Source organism: Amblyraja radiata, chromosome 32, assembly GCF_010909765.2.
Source record: "Amblyraja radiata isolate CabotCenter1 chromosome 32, sAmbRad1.1.pri, whole genome shotgun sequence".
Lineage (NCBI taxonomy): Eukaryota > Metazoa > Chordata > Chondrichthyes > Rajiformes > Rajidae > Amblyraja > Amblyraja radiata.
The window spans coordinates 22,728,428-22,744,438 of NC_045987.1; the positions used below are offsets into that span (position 1 = coordinate 22,728,428).

General features: G+C 36.8%; 1 protein-coding gene across 4 annotated transcripts in view; it reads left to right on the top strand.

The window, feature by feature from the left end:
- Positions 1 to 304: 304 nt before the first annotated feature.
- Positions 305 to 16,011, top strand: part of pbx3 (PBX homeobox 3) — a 178,403-nt gene continuing 162,696 nt past the window's right edge. For 2 of the 4 annotated variants that reach the window (XR_004416626.1, XM_033048722.1), the window contains exons 1-2: positions 309 to 1,282; positions 1,466 to 1,539. Coding sequence is in view for 3 of the 4 variants with exons in the window: in XM_033048722.1 (XP_032904613.1) it covers positions 1,083 to 1,282; positions 1,466 to 1,539 (274 nt within the window). In the remaining variant the exon portion in view is untranslated. Of the gene's footprint in view, positions 1,283 to 1,465; positions 1,540 to 16,011 lie in introns of all 4 variants that reach the window. The other 2 variants (XM_033048721.1, XM_033048720.1) reach the window with 2 other exon arrangements.

Here is a 16,011-nt window from a genome sequence, read left to right on the forward strand (position 1 = left end):
CCACAGTCCCGCCCACACCCCGCCGCCTCGCAATTGGTCCATCCCGCTGGTGACCATGGTCCAGCCCCCACCCTGCGCCTTACCATTGGTCCATCCCGCCGGCCACAATGGTCCCGCCCCCGCCGCGTCGCCATTGGCCCATCCCACCAGCCAGACCTGCCGACGATTGGACGCTGAGCTACCCGTCACGACGAGCTGTCACTCTGGGCGAAGGGGGTGGGGCTGAGGGAGAGGGGGAGGCGCGGCTTTCGCCTCCTGACGGACGCTTGACGGCGTCGAGCAGGGAGGGCGGGTGAAAGGGAGGAGGAGGGGGTCGATCGGTCGGCCGGCGCGAAAAAAAAACACATTTCCGTCGACTTCAGGGATGGATTGAAGAGAAAGAATAAACAGAGGAGGGAAAGAAAGAAAGAGAGAGAGAGAGAAAGAAATAAAGCAAGGGGGATAAAAGTGTGTGGGAGTGACAGGGATGAGGAGTGAGTGCGCGGCCGGGCAGTGAGTGAGGGGCAGAGCCGGGCTCCGACCGCTCTCCCCGCCACGGGCCGCCCTGTCGAGCGAGGGCGGAGTTTGCATTTTATATATTTATATATACACACACATATATATAAATATATTTTTTTCTCTTTCCCTTAAACTCTGACACGTCTGCAGTGAGTGAGTGGCATTGGCAGTCTGTCAATCCCTCACCAAAGCGGCCATCAAAAACATAAAGAGTTGGCTCGTAAATTGATCCGGCGAATCATTTTTATGATCTTTTATTATTATTATTTCCCTTCTGTCTTTTGAAGAGGCAGCTTACTTTTGATCTTGTTTCTGCATAGGGTTTTTTTTTCCTCCCAGCGAGATCTTGGATTTTTTTGCCTTCTTTTTTTTTCCCAAAAAAGGAGAATTATTTTTCCGTCCTTTTTTTTTCCTGACAAGTTTTTTGGGGGAGGAAAAATACGGAATTGAAAGCGGCCAAGAGCAAGTGTCCCCCCATCCAGCCTTGTCTCTCCCTCGGCTCCAGCGCTACCTGTGCTTGATTTATATATTATATATATTCTTTTATATATATAAATTTCTCCCGTGTGCTGCTGCGGCAGAGTATGGACGATCAATCCAGGATGATGCAGACTCATCCCGGTGTGAGCTTGGCTGGACACTCGGTTCAGGGGGGCATGGGGCTGCCTCCACATGTGCAAGGACATGAAGGTGCAGACGGCGACGGAAGAAAGCAAGACATCGGGGACATCCTCCACCAGATCATGACCATCACCGACCAGAGCCTGGACGAAGCACAAGCAAAGTTGGTGGCCTTGCGGGAAAAAAAATCTTTTTTTTGTGTGTGTTTTTAGCGCTCAAATTCGCCGCCATATTTTTGACTTTGAGTGCTATAAATCTTGTTAATTACTTATATTTTCTCTCTCTTTTCCTTCTTTCATCCCCCCCCCTCCAACCCCTCTTTCTCCCCACTCTCTTGTGTTTGCAGGAAACACGCGCTAAATTGCCACAGAATGAAGCCGGCCCTGTTCAGCGTCCTGTGCGAAATAAAGGAGAAAACAGGTAGAGCTCCCGGTTAATTTTAACCCACACTGTGTGATACTTGTGCAGGCTGAACTCCGGCGCCATGTGCACCGCCATCTTGATTTCTGTTCCTCTCCTATTTCATTTTGCACACTGTAATAATGCTTCACTAAATTTAACAATTCATAACAGTGATGCTAAATGAAATGTGCATTAAAATGCTCGTATATCACCCCTAACACATCGCCTCTGGCACCCACAATAGAGCCGCCTTTGGCGCACTTTGCTCAATGCGGAGCAGAAAAGTAGCGGCGTGTGTGAGATTTTGCATCACAAACTAAACTATAGTCGGACTTTGAATCGGGGGAAAAATGACAATCGTACCAATTTCTGGAGTAGAAAGACAGTTGCAATGTTGAAAGCGGATGTCTGGTGTGTTTTGAAGCTATTTGGAGCTATTCCACGCAGTGTAAATGCTGGTGCTAGGTTTATTCGGAGTTCAGGGCTTTGGGAAACACTCTGGTGTTATCTTTATTATACATATACTAACAGTGAGAAAACATAGTTGAAGTAGCTGATGGCAGAGTGATCTGTGCTGTTTTTTATTGAAAATAGTATTTCTATACAATCCGGATTAACCTATGTTAGATTTTAAAACCCATATGAACAACATTTCCACTCGTGTGTAATGAAGATAACGTTATAACTACCGCAGTCTTTAGGTCTTTTTGTGTATAGGGTGCATTTAGAATATATTCTAAATTCCTTGCACCTTAACTTTGAAAACATATCCTACCATACAAGTCTGATTTTAGTTTTTAATGTTAAGTTTTAAGTTGAGTTAACTTTTCATGTATGTTGAGATTTAGTTTTCCCGTTTGATTTTGGACCCAAGTGATGCTGGAACTAGCTGGATTGGAAATTTGACTAATCCGCCTAGGTGTTTTATTCAGGGTGTTTGAACGCTTTTATTTTAGTATTTTACTTAAGTAACGTTCAGTGACATGTTCGTTCACTGCTTGTTGTCAAGGCGTTGTGTCAGTTTGAACTGGAAGGGTTAGTCCGCATAACAAAGAAAACGTAAAGTAGAAGATCAGAGAGTGTTGGTGGGAAAACAGTGTTCAAACTTTGTTTCTCTCTCTAAAGAATAAAATTCACACGGTATTTTGCAAAGAAAGTGGCGCGTCATTGGGGAGATTTGGACTTGATTTGGAGAGATTACAATTCTCATAATATTTTACTTAAATGAACGTTGATTTTAAATCGACGTTGCAGATATTATAAGGCGAATCCAGTAGATTTAGAACAGGGATCTTTGTAAACGTTCGCAATGGCAATCGGGCAGGTACACCGTTAGCATGTTGTGAAATTGCAAACGCGATAAAACCGATCGGGACACTGAACCTCTAAAATATATTTTCCGTCAAATTCAACATTACAATAAGTCCGAGGGAAACGTTTGGCGTTGCATTCTGGTAGAAATGTTGTAGTGATGTTTTATTGCTGCAGGTCCAGTGTTTTTGCAGGACTTGGATAATAGCAAATCTGAGATGATGACAAATATTTCCACACGTGTGGTATTCTTTCCCGAGTGATGACATTTCTGACGCGATGTAAACGGGATTATAGAAACCGATTTTACTCAGGAGGTTTCTTTTATCAGTTTTGCTTGGATTTGTCTTGATAAAAGGCAGTACAGTTACAGCGAGTGTACAGACACTTTCCCGATAACCCAGGAAGAAAGTTCGACGGAAAGCGAAAATGCCAGGACTAATCCTGCAGATAAAATATTTAAGTTAAACCGAAAAAAACCCATATAAATATAATATAAAATACCATGCATCTGTTCCGAATGTTTGAAATCCATAAGATATTAAATAATACTCGAGTACATTTACCGAGTGAACAGATGGCGTTGTTAAAGTAATTCAGCAATTCTTCGGCCTGGTAAAAAAAAAAAAATACTTTTGAAGAATTTGAAAGATAAGAATTTATTTTGGCACTTACAGAAAATATTTCCTTTAGTTTTAACTTTTCTTTTGATTTGATAGCGAGATAGGTTTTAGTGGTTTATGGCTGGAATGCTACGTTTACAAACATACATGGTGTTAAGAGTGGCATATCCTGTAATATAAAATGATGCACACACTGTTTGGCAAGGGATTGAAGTTACAGTATGGAACAGCAAGGCTTGTGTGCGCATCGTACTTCCGAAGAACGAAGTTTATTAGTTTTAGGCTTAATTAACGGAACATTGCTTTGTTTTTCATAGTTTAATTGTGACCCATCACTTCTGAGTGGGTGTCACAGCTGTTCTTCCCATCGTGTAAACGCCCATTCTTTGATAAATCCATTGACTGAACTTGTGGCTTGGATTGAGTTGATATGGGCTTTCATAAATTGTATTAAGGCATCTTCTAGACATCGAAAGTCCATTTAAAAATTAGGATATCTGAGATAACTCGATTTTAAAAGTCGTCCCGATTGTATGCATTCCTTCACTTTACCACAAGGTAGCAGACTTTTTCACAAAGGCTGTAATCCTGCGACCGAATTTAAGGTATTTTTTCTACCGATCAATTTTTAAAATCAATTATCACATTAAACAACTGATTTGGAAACGATGACAGCTTGCATCTTGATGAGAAGCAAAAGCGATTTAACGTTTGGTGGAAGCATGGCAGTCTGGCCTTTTGTTGCGATTGATAGTATTTTGAATGTATCAGCATGTGCATTGATTTAAAGCCAGCGTTTCAAATGAAACATGGGATCAGATGAGTTCTGAAAATACTTTTATCAGTTTTCTTCAGCACTGGGCATAACAGATATATATTTTTGAAATGCAGGGAAGTTTAGATTTCTGCCAGATGGCAGCAGGGTGCAGTTTGATGAGTCTTGCCCGCTGCTTCCGTGACACAAATTTTTCTTTCTTGTGGAGACGCAAAACTCTGCTCAATTGACATTTGATTATGTAGGATTTCTTTTGGTATCGCCACACCCCAATAGAACAGGGTATCCCAATTAGAGTACTGGTACCATGCATTCGTTTTTTTAACAATGGACTTGTATTTCACTGAGGCAGATTACCGGGATGTTTGGCTCCATCAGTGTCAACACCGGCAATACAGAGAGATTAGAGTCTTTAAAATTAGATTGTAGAATTCATGCAACATTGTACTTCCAATGATCCCTGTATAAACTGTTGAAATATACTTTAGGAAACTAGAAATGTGAGTAAGAGCAGTTTTAGAACATTGTTACTTCATAATTTCTTTAAATGAAAGCATTGTCTTCACTTGAAATTATTTGTTTTATTGGTGCATTTTTGGTACCTTATGGTGAGTGCATTGACAGTTTAGGTTACAATAAACCGTCCATCCTTGTTCTTCTTGTGTAATAAAAAATATAGTTGCACATAGCTCCACTTTTAGATTAATTTAAATTAACGGTTTCTTAATCCATTAAAAAAAAGCTTTAAATGCCCTTAATATTAAAAATAACTTTGGCACCTTTTCCCCTGGTAATTGTAATATTATCGGGTCATAAAAAATAATTGTTTAGGTTTGTGATGTGCAAAGGTGTCAGCTAATTTATCCAACTGTAATCTCAGTCACTAGTCTATTAAAGTTATAGATACAGGATAACATACACTGAAAAAATATATGGTCGGATGTCAAATAAACTTTTAAGATATACTGCCAACTCAACTGAAAAAAAGTAAATGACATTGATTTGCTGAAGCTGTCTAATGGTGTACTGATGGTTCACCAGATTTGTAGCCATTGTGCGGCTTATAAGCGGAACAGACTTGAAGAAGATCATAAAACTTAATGAACTCCTAGGCTGCAGGAGGTTTCCGCAGGGGGAGTAAAAGGGCTGCTTGGCTGGTTTGGCTGGTTGTTGAATTCTTTATGTCTGAAGAGAAATGAAGAAAATGATCAGTTGTATCTGAACCGTATTCTCCTGCATTACTTTGTGATAATTTTGTTCATGGACATTTTGATGTCCTTGCATGAATTTGGCTTCATCCTTTATTTCACATATAGATAAAACAAGAAACAAAGATCGTGTATGAAAGTAATTTTTACATTGGAGTGTACGTTGGATCTTGACATGGCATGGCTGCGCTGTTGTAATTGCGACATAATATGGTTAAATGAAACTGCCTTGTAAATTGCACATCTCATTTTTTTTACCAAGATAGGGGGATTAAAATTTTGTAAATTGAGACTTCTGAGTAGGTTTATTTTTATCTTTCATTTGATTGGATCGTATAAACTAATAAAAAAAAAACCTGTAACATTAAAATAATGATTTAAGGATTCATGTCATTACAGATTAAATTGATTATGCTGAGGAACGAATAGATAATTCAATAGCACAAGTAATGAAAAACACTGGCCATTTCCTTAAAGCAGTCAGTACTGATGTCCAAGAATAACTTCATTCTCCAGGCTTTATATTAAATTGTTGGCATTAATATTTACACTGGGATCCTGTGGGTTAGTAGTTGGGGCATATTTGAATGGTTTGAATAATCAGATATGTTTGGCTCAGATAGACCAATTCACTAATAGTTGCTTGGTAAAAATTGTTAGAATATAAAAAATGCTTTTATCTAAATTTATAGCTACACGTTGATGGCAATGGGTTTTTCTAATATGGAAGCATTGTACCATCGTGGGGATGGCAGTTATCTTCGCGCAAGTTGAGAAAAGATTCTGAAATCACCATCTTAACACTGATACACAGCATGTTTGTGGACCATTCTTTCTGATCATGCTGAGTCTCCGTAATAAATTGGCTGGTAGTGTCTGTTATTTGAGAGATTAATTTGCGTCACTCTCTTCGTCGGTGCTGCGAACTTGTAGTGAGAAAAACGCTCAGTTCACTCTTAAGCTGTTTTATCAGGATGATCAGCATTGATGAAATATCATATCTTTGCCAATGTCTACTTTCTTGCTTTCGATGCTGACCTCGTATTATGATGGCTCCTATTCAATAAACCATTCATGTCTTTAAGTATAAATTTAGTAAATAATTCATGTCAATATTTAATATAAATTTTTAACTTGTATGAGTGTTCACCTTTATTGGTGTGCCAAGTTTGCTTGTTCATTCCAGCTAGTTGATGTATTGGTCTGCCTTTTTGTGTTGTGGTCACTTGTTTTAGAATAGATTACATTTATTTTATTGAAGTTGGTGCGTTATCTTTACAACACAAGTTAACTCTTGACTGGCCATGTAAGAACTGATTTATTTAAGGTTGTTTTAAAAAAACATTTGGCTGATATTGGTGACTGAGAACATTGGAAAATTATCAATTAATAGCTTTGAAATAGTGTAAACAATAATTAATTGAAAATTGTTCTGGTATATAGATTTGCTTTATGAAATAAAATTATAAATATAAATAGTTGAAATCGGCTTTAGTATCTACCCCGGTTCATGATTAAGTGCAGATTTGCGACAAATAAGTAATTGGGAAACACATTCTATTTCAGGGCAAATGTTTTCTTTTATTCACTTAGTTTTAAGCAATGTTTTTCTACCATGTAACCTGACCTTGTTTAGATATATAGGTTTTATTTGTATGATAGGTAAAATGTTTACCCAGCTTATAATGGTCAAACTCTCCTTGTTTGACAGCAATCTTATAATTTGGGCAGTACTTATGTTTAAAGTTGGGTTCTTGGATTTTTTTATTACAGTTACAATCCTGTGGTAAAGTTGGATGGATGATATGGAGGCATTAGAATATAAAGTGCAATTGCGGAGCTAAGGTGTCAGCTGGAAATTGAATAATTGCTTTCTGGTGATTCATTGACAAGTTATTGAGTTGCTCTATGTGGACATGTTTAAAGTATTTGGCGCCAATGTACTTTTTATATTTGTGGTTGATGTTTTCATATTGATAATGTTTTCTGTACGCTCATAAATCTTTTAGTTTCAATTATTTTCTGTCCAGTCACATTGAGTATGTTTTTAAACATGCTTGGAATGTTTCTTTATTTTTAATGTTAGTAAAATTGAATCTGGTAATTTTTTTTAGATTCTTTGACCGTGATCTAGAGTAAAGGTTCAGAAGTTAAATACTTTACCTAGAGATCAGTTAAATATTTCTGAACTAGAAATATGATAATTCGATACTGAGTTTCCATATAAAAAAGAATAAATGCATAGGTTTGGATTTCTGCTGAATAAAAAGGAAAAGACAATTGCAGTTCATATTCTGTTAGTGTAAAGTATTTTGCCGCTGAATGCAGGGGATATGTTTAATCAAGTCACTTTGATCCTCTTCTATGGAGCACTGTAAACATTGTGTTTAAGGCTGTCGCAGTATTCAATGTTCTGTTTGTTTAGCACACATTCAAAGCTCATATGTCAATTTTGATGCTTCATTACTGCTTTAATTCATGTTCTGTTGCCCTTGATTGTGTATTTTCAGATAAATATTACTATTTCAGACTGGGTAAATCCAGAGCTTTGGGATACAGGAGGATGCCCAGTGCTTTGAATGCACTAGTGATGGTTTTGTTGCTGCTCTAATTGCACCAACAAAACAAACACTGGAATGTATTTCGGGTCTTAAGCTGTTAGTGTGACAATTAGCATATGGATTGGCTGAAAAATGAAGTCCAAATGAGCTAGGGTTCATTCCATGTGACATTAACACATTGCTGTGCAAGGTATCCAGTCCTCATGCAGCCAGAAAGATGTACTATTTTTATGATGAATGAATGAATGCATCCAGAAAGTGATTAATTGTTCCAGTAATCAACAGAATGTTTGATTTGCCAAACTAATCGATTGGCACAATCCTAGCTGCCATGTAATCTTTTTTAATATGGTTATGTGGCCTTTATATATTTAAAGTAACATGTCTCCACGTCAATGTTACTTTGTTTTTCTATTTATGGTTCCGATTTGGTTTGCAAATATTTTTTAATGAAAAGTGAAGTAAGCTACAGATTCGGCATAAAATTTAGATCTTTCAGCTTTGTTCAGATCAGTGTCATGCAGTTTTGTTTAGTGGAAGTGTTTAGATAGAATAAATAGAATGAATGATTTTGCAGTTCGAAGTGCATCTTTGGTTTTTCAGGACTTTTTGGCTCGTTCCTAACTGCTATTGTGAGCCTGGAGCAGATTTTCCCATTGCTAATGCCCTAGAAGTATTAATTCACTTTGATATGCTAATTAGAGGGCATTATGCAAGAAATGAGATTAAGTGGCAGCATGAAGCCATTTGCCTGTCAGTAAATTGAGCGGTTTAGCATCAGGAGGAGCTTTGTTTTTCAGCTTCCTTTGGCTTTGCATTTAAATAAAATTGATGGAAGGCGAGGAGAAGATGTAAGAAAACTGGCCTCTTCCTTTTACTTCGATTAAAATACTATTTTTCAAACCCACAAAATCACGGCAAATGACAAGTATAAAGGGCCTTGCAGACTTTGTACATAAAAGAAAGTTAGCTGCATTGACAAAATATAGGATTAGCTTTTGTGGTCCCCACTTTTTAACCCAATGCGCATAACATATAATTTCTTTACGTATGAAGAGTTTAAACTATTTCATTTTATGTACTAAGTGCAATGTTCTGTGACCTACTGCCATGGATTTTTGTTCAATTTTTTACAACATTGAATTTATCGAATTTTTAAACAGTTTTGCATACACATTAATTTTTAACCACCTGTCATTTTTTTTGACAAGCCTGTGAAAATAGCTTTTGTCTTCAATAATAACTGTTATGTTTGTTTTGGCCATTATGCGTATAATTTCACAGTAGTTAATGCGGTTCTGGTGGTGGTCAGAACATTGTTATGCTGCAAGGCATTTACTGTTCTGAGGGTTAATCAATAAAGTACTGCGATTAAAAAAACTATTATTGAATAAATGAGGATACGTATAGAGTTTTTATAAATGATTTCTGTACCGTGGTATGAGAAATGTATATCCGGAGAAACCTATTGACTTGTTGGTTCCTGACCTTTTGGCTGAGATTGAGTGCAAAAATTTGGTAGACTGAAATTAAATGACAGGCTTCACATTAATAAATGTTTTACTTGTCAGTAAGTTACAAGCATTAATTTTACTGTGCTTCAAATTTATTGCACTTCCAGTTCAATAAGGAGATATTTCTTTTTTTCAATGTTTTGATGATATAATGTGCTTGTAAGCTGACGAGTGTTGTGCTGCTTTTTTTTTCCTTTTCGCTTGTTTTTTTATGATTTAGTCTTTGCCAGATCCTTGAAATACAACAGGTTTTCCTCAGTCTGGCATCAAAATGCTTGTGGTCAGCAGAAATGTAAATATTTGTGAGGCTGGCTGTTTTAAAGCCTGGGTTTAATGGTAGAAATGTGCCCTAAATATTTTCAGTAAATGTATGCTAGGGAACAGAACTCTATTCACTGGAGAAACAATTGACTTTGGCTTCTTTGTTGTTAAAGTGGCCCCCAGTGGTACAAACTGCAGTGACGAGATAGCGCCAAGCAAAATAGTTGCTGTTGCGCTGTTGGATAGGCAATTTTTTAACGATACTGCCAAAATGCCTTCTTTGTCATGTAACTGGTCTGTTAAGGTGAAGCATTCATCACTGGTTTATTGAAAATTCATTCTTTATTTCCCGCAAAGTGCATCATTTCATCTACAGTTTAAATTGTACATTTGCCTGCAGTTGCTTTCTTCCATATTTTTTTTAAGTGTGGCTTTTGAAAAAAAATGATACAAAGGGACAAATATTTTTTCCATGGAATGAATCAAGCTTTTTTGTGGTGCTCTCACACGTAACTGGAAGCAGTTTGTGGGCTGCGTCTGCAAAAGCCACTTGTAATTGTTTTTCACACAAGTTATGCAAATGAGCTTTTATGGCAACTGGCATAACAATTAGCATCCTCCAACAATATTTTAGCAGGTTAATTGCAAAATTTCTAAATTGTACATCTGACTTGTTAATTAGGCATGACAGAGGTGGTAAAATAGTTATCTTCAGGCAGTGTCAGCCATGAGCTGCTTGAAATGCAAAGAGCAACGATTGATTGGATTTGAGGGTTACAGTTGTGGGAGCGCTGCTGTTGTCAAGTGCCGTTGAGCAGCTTTGCTCGATCAGTTGCTCAGAGCAAGAATCTCATTGTTGCTTTGAGCTTTTTGCTTTATAGAAGCCTTTCATGTTTCTATTCTGAGTTACAAGTATTCTTTTGCTATGCTGAAAATTATGGTTTCTTGCACACATTTTTCCAGCCTTTCTGAAAATGTACATGCCATGCGTTACTATAATTCTCACGAATGTAGTTAAATATTGTAAAATTACATTTTTCCAAATATGTATGATTCACAAAAGTTAAGAGCATCCTTCAAATTAAATGCATTCAATTCTTGTAATGAGAAAGCATCTCTTGATTACTCTGTATCGGCACCTGAAGTAAATAAAATCAAATTTCCTTGTGTGCATGAGGCACAACAAAATACTGAGAGAACCTTATTAAGTCTCTGATTGTGGATGACTGCTGAGGCAATGATTGGAGAAAACATGTCGTATGCTTGGTTGTTTAGAATAGGTGGTTTTCATGCAACACTTAGATGTACATTTCCTATGTAAGCACAAAGTCTTTCAGGCCATCATTTACAGATAATAGTTTATGTGTAAGCTTTTTTCTTTTTGAATTTAATACTAATGTAAGTTTGATGGAAAATATTTAATATTGGTATTGCTGATAGACTTTTTAAAGTTTTCCGAGTTTTCGTTGCCTTCTTTGATCTCACTTGTTTAAATTTGGAAACCTGTATTTTCTGCTTCATTACAAAAAGATAGTTTCTTTGTGGTAGTCAGGCTTTGTGTTTTTAAAAGCAGCAGAATGATTTCTAACACTTGGCATCATTTGATCAGAATTACATTTGAGTATTGTAATTTATCTATTAATTTAGTAATGAAATACCATGGCAGTGAATCACATTTAACAAATTCTATATTTGGTTATTTTATTGTTTAAAAAGAGAATATTCAGGAAGTATTATATTTACTGTTGAAAAAGTGAAGAATTTGTTTTCATTTGATTGAGTCTTTGAACTTCTGAAGATTATGAGAACACTTTTTTGTGTTTGATTAAAGTAACATTGTAAAGTGACAGTTATTGGGGAGAACAGTAACAGAAGCTGGGACAGTGCAAATGCTCTTACAATAATAATGCTGCTATTTGTAGAATCTCCATTTCATTAGTTGTGGAGTTTCAGGGAAGAGATTTTCTCTGGGGAAAATGGATACGAAGTTCATTTTCGTCGTGATAGATATTTGAACAGAACAATGAACAACCTTCGGTATCTGAGGATATTCATCAGGAGTTCACGATTACATGATTCTGTTTTGCAGGTTTTATCTCGAGCTATTCTAAACGTATTTATTTCCTGACAATAGAAATTCCAAGCATTTCCTCTGCCGTATCTGCTTACCTTAAATTAAGTCCGGCTGCCGTTGTTCAATATGCCTTTCATACATTAGAATGATGAATTGAAAGCAGAAATGGGAAAAAGACTGCAATGCAATGAAAATTTAATCAGTGCTCTTCTGCTGCTTTAATAAGGCAAATAATTCTTATTGGCTGCTGTGTTAGGATTTCTAATATTTAATTCATAACAAACCTTGCATTATTCCACAGTGACTTTGACAGGAGGAGTTTGTTGCCTGCCAAGGAAAGGCAAGTGTAAAAGCTGAAAGAGTGGTTTTAAAAGCAGATGCAAACGTCTGAAATGTTTCAAAAGGTTTTTAATTAAAGCAGACTGGGACATTGCCATAGCCTTTTCTTGGCAGTTTTCTAATGGGGAATTACCTTTTGATTTTCTAATTGGGAATTATCTTTTGATACTAATTAAATATTTAAAACCATCTACTCTTCCTCAGTGTAATTTTTCTCATTTTGTGTTCTATCAAATGTAATCCACTTTGACAATAACATTGTTGTGCCTTTTGCTTGTATTTTTTTTAACAATATCCTTGTGAATCTCAAGTATATTGACTTCAAAGAATCCAAATTTCACAGTGGAGTTTGTGAAAGAAATGTGAGCAAAAGTGTAATTAAAACTGATTTTTTTGATCACTAAAATGTAAGCTGTTAATACAGTGTATAAAGGGAGAGAAAATGGCAACATGCCAATATTAGGTGCTGGGTATTATTACATAGAAGGGTTGGGACTTCCTTGTTCCTTCTTGAAATGACTTAATTGGTGTCAGCACCCTAGGGATAGAGGCCTCTAACACTGAAATCCACACCATTCGCTCTGTCTCAGCTCAGTGTTGAGAACCTGGTAACGACTGGTAGTGAATGAGAGCGAATGGTGCTGTAACAATACTCGATGATGTTTGGGATGACAGAAATTAATACGCACTTGCTCAGCGAAAGCTATGATTAATGGCTGTGAGCAGGAGAATGCTGGCCCTCCTTTTACTCTGGTTTGATGGGGATTGAAAAGCAAAGGCTGTGTTTATTCTCTTCCAAAAGCGGAGGTCAGATGCAGTACATTGCAGTTATTTTGTTCTCTTGTTTTCTTCTTGGTTGGAATTGGTGTAAAATAAATCTTAACCAGTTATCATTCAAAACGCCACTTTGTGTGAAGTATTTTGGATAATTATGAAGGCCATTTGTAATAAGCAGTCTCATTAGTTATATGATGCAGACATTGTTTATTCCAGTAAAACAGGCTTCAAAGCTTAATAGTTTTTTCATTTATTCAAAGAAATTTTATTTCAATTGCCCAGTTTTGACTTTCCTCCCCCAAGTTGATTTTTGTCTTTTGAATCAGACAGGAAGACATAAATTAATATAGTTCTCTGGATAAATCACTTATTAATAATCCATTCTGTCATGATTCTTGGCACTGCCAGCATGACAGTTGCCTCACTGTTTTTCCAAAACAGATAGCACACTGCTATCAACATCCGATTTGGATGTGTTTCAGATGGCAATTTGTTACCATATTTTTAAGCCTAGTGTCCTTTAAAAAAAATCAATTATTTTTTAATTATACCATGTCTTTATTTTTCTGTTTCTTGGCCATTTCTTCATCAGATTATGCCAAATGAAAGCTTGGAAAATGCATTTCTTCGGACCATATTATTCCAATATTTGTTCCTGCAGAATTTGAGATAAAAACTAGAAGCCTTAATGTTTGCACATGCAGTTTTATCTGTTTAAAAAAAAAAGACTGCCGGGGCGAGAATTTGAGTCTTGGGTATTACATGAAGTACTGCCTTTCAGTACAATTTTTCAAGCTACAAAAACTAAAAATAAATTTGGTTAGAAATTTCATGTTAGAAACCAAATCAAGTGCAGATGATTTGGAATTGCATTTTTATGAAGTTTTATAGAATAGATTCTGACAGCAGATGTTTTGCTGACACTGAGTATTTTGCTCACTTCATACTCTCATTCCAGGCCTACTTCTGTCACCATGATTGATTGATTTCATTGTGGACAATGGGCTTCACAACCTGATTTCTCCGCCCCCCCAACACCCCCATCTTTTTTGCCCTTTTCCTGAAATGCCATTAGCTAGAACTGTCTTGACTTCATAAAAAAAATATTCTAAGGTCACTGTTATAGGAACCATTACGGCAGGGCAGATGCAGATTTGCAAATCAGAGATTATATCTTCAGGCATTGCTGTCAAGTGTTATTCAAATAACATCAGCTTCATATTTGAATAACGGCAGACATTTTGAATTAATTAATCAGAGGAGGTAGTCCAAGGCTTTTCTCATTAGTCTTCAGGTCAGGCTAGAAAAGATATATGTGTTGGTGATGATATCCTTGTCTTTAATCATGATTTATGAAGATTTAGGATTGTGTGTGATTTGTCAAAGGTTCTGAGAAAAGGCTTGTGCATATTTCATTATCTAATCTGTGATTGATTTCAGGATGCTAAAAGATATACCAGTGCTGTTCAGCTGTGTGAGAAGCACTGGTAGGCATCATATCCCAGGACTTTTATTCTTATCTCTTATGACTGTCAGAAAAAGCTGTAAACTTTTATTGCCTGCAGTTACATAACCATATTTTAATTAGTATAGAAACCACTTGCTACTTGCTCATAAGCAGTAACCACAAAAACCATGTCTGCAGGAACCACAATTTTTTTGTCAGCTATTTGTATCCATACTTCTAAGGGGGAAATATATTGAAAGCGATGTGCAACTTTTTTTGTGGTTTTGGTGGTGTAGAAGTGGTGAAACACCAGTGAATTCATTTACTTTTAGTTAGTTGTCTTAACAACAGTTTTTATAGCAGTTTTTAAATTTAATATTGACCAATGAAGAAAAAAGCTAAAGTTACAGTACACCCAGGGGATGGACTAAAACTTAACAATCTAACATGTCTCTATCAGAACCCATTGTTTATGCTTTAGTGCCAGTGCTTACCACAGCAGCATTAAATGAAATATCCAGAAATAAATTAAATATCCATTTTTGCTCTAGACGTCGCTACAGGAAATACAATGCCCACCATAATGTTTGGGACAAAGACCTGTCATTTATTTATTTGCTTCTGCACTCCCCAATTTGAGATTTGTAATAGAAAAAAAATCACACATGCTTAAAGGGCACATTGTCAGATTTTATTAAAGGCCTATTTTTATACATTTTGGTTTCACCATGTAGAAATTACAGCCGTGTTTACACATAGTCCTCCCATTTCAGGGCACCATAATATTTGGGACACAGCAATGTCATGTAAATGAAAGTAGTCATGTATATCTGTTGCAATATTTTGTTGCAAACCCTTTGCATGCAATGACTGCTTGAAGTCTGTGATTCATGTATATCACCAGTTGCTGGGTGTCTTCTCTGATGATGCTCTGCCTGGCCTGTATTGCAGCTATCTTTAGCTTATGCTTGTTTTGGGGGCTATTCCCCTTCAGTTTTCTCTTCAGCATATAAAAGGCAGGCTCAATTGAGTTCAGATCAGGTGATTGACTTAGCCACTCAAGAATTGACAATTTTTTAGCTTTGAAAAACTCCTTTGTTGCTTTAGCAGTATGTTTGGGATCATTGCCTTGCTGTAGAATGAACCACTGGCCAATGAGTTTTGAGGCATTTGTTTCAACTTGAGCAGATAGGATGTGTCTATACACTTCAGAATTCATTATGCTACTACCATCAGCAGTTGTATCATCTATGAAGATAAGTGAGCCAGTAACTTCAGCAGCCATACATGCCCAGGCCATAACACCCTCACCACCGTGTTTCACTGATGAGGTGGTATGCTTTGGATCTTGAGCAGTTCCTTCTCTCCTCCATACTTTGCTCTTGCCATCACTCTGATATAAGTTAATCTTCATCTCATCTGTCCACAAGACCTTTTTCCAGAACTGTGGTTGTTCTTTTAAGTACTTCTTGGCAAACTGTAAGCTGGCCATCCTATTTTTGCGGCTAACCAGTGGTTTGCATGTTGCAGTGTAGCTTCTGTATTTCTGTTCATGAAGTCTTCTGCAAACAGTGGTCATTTACAAATCCACACCTGACTC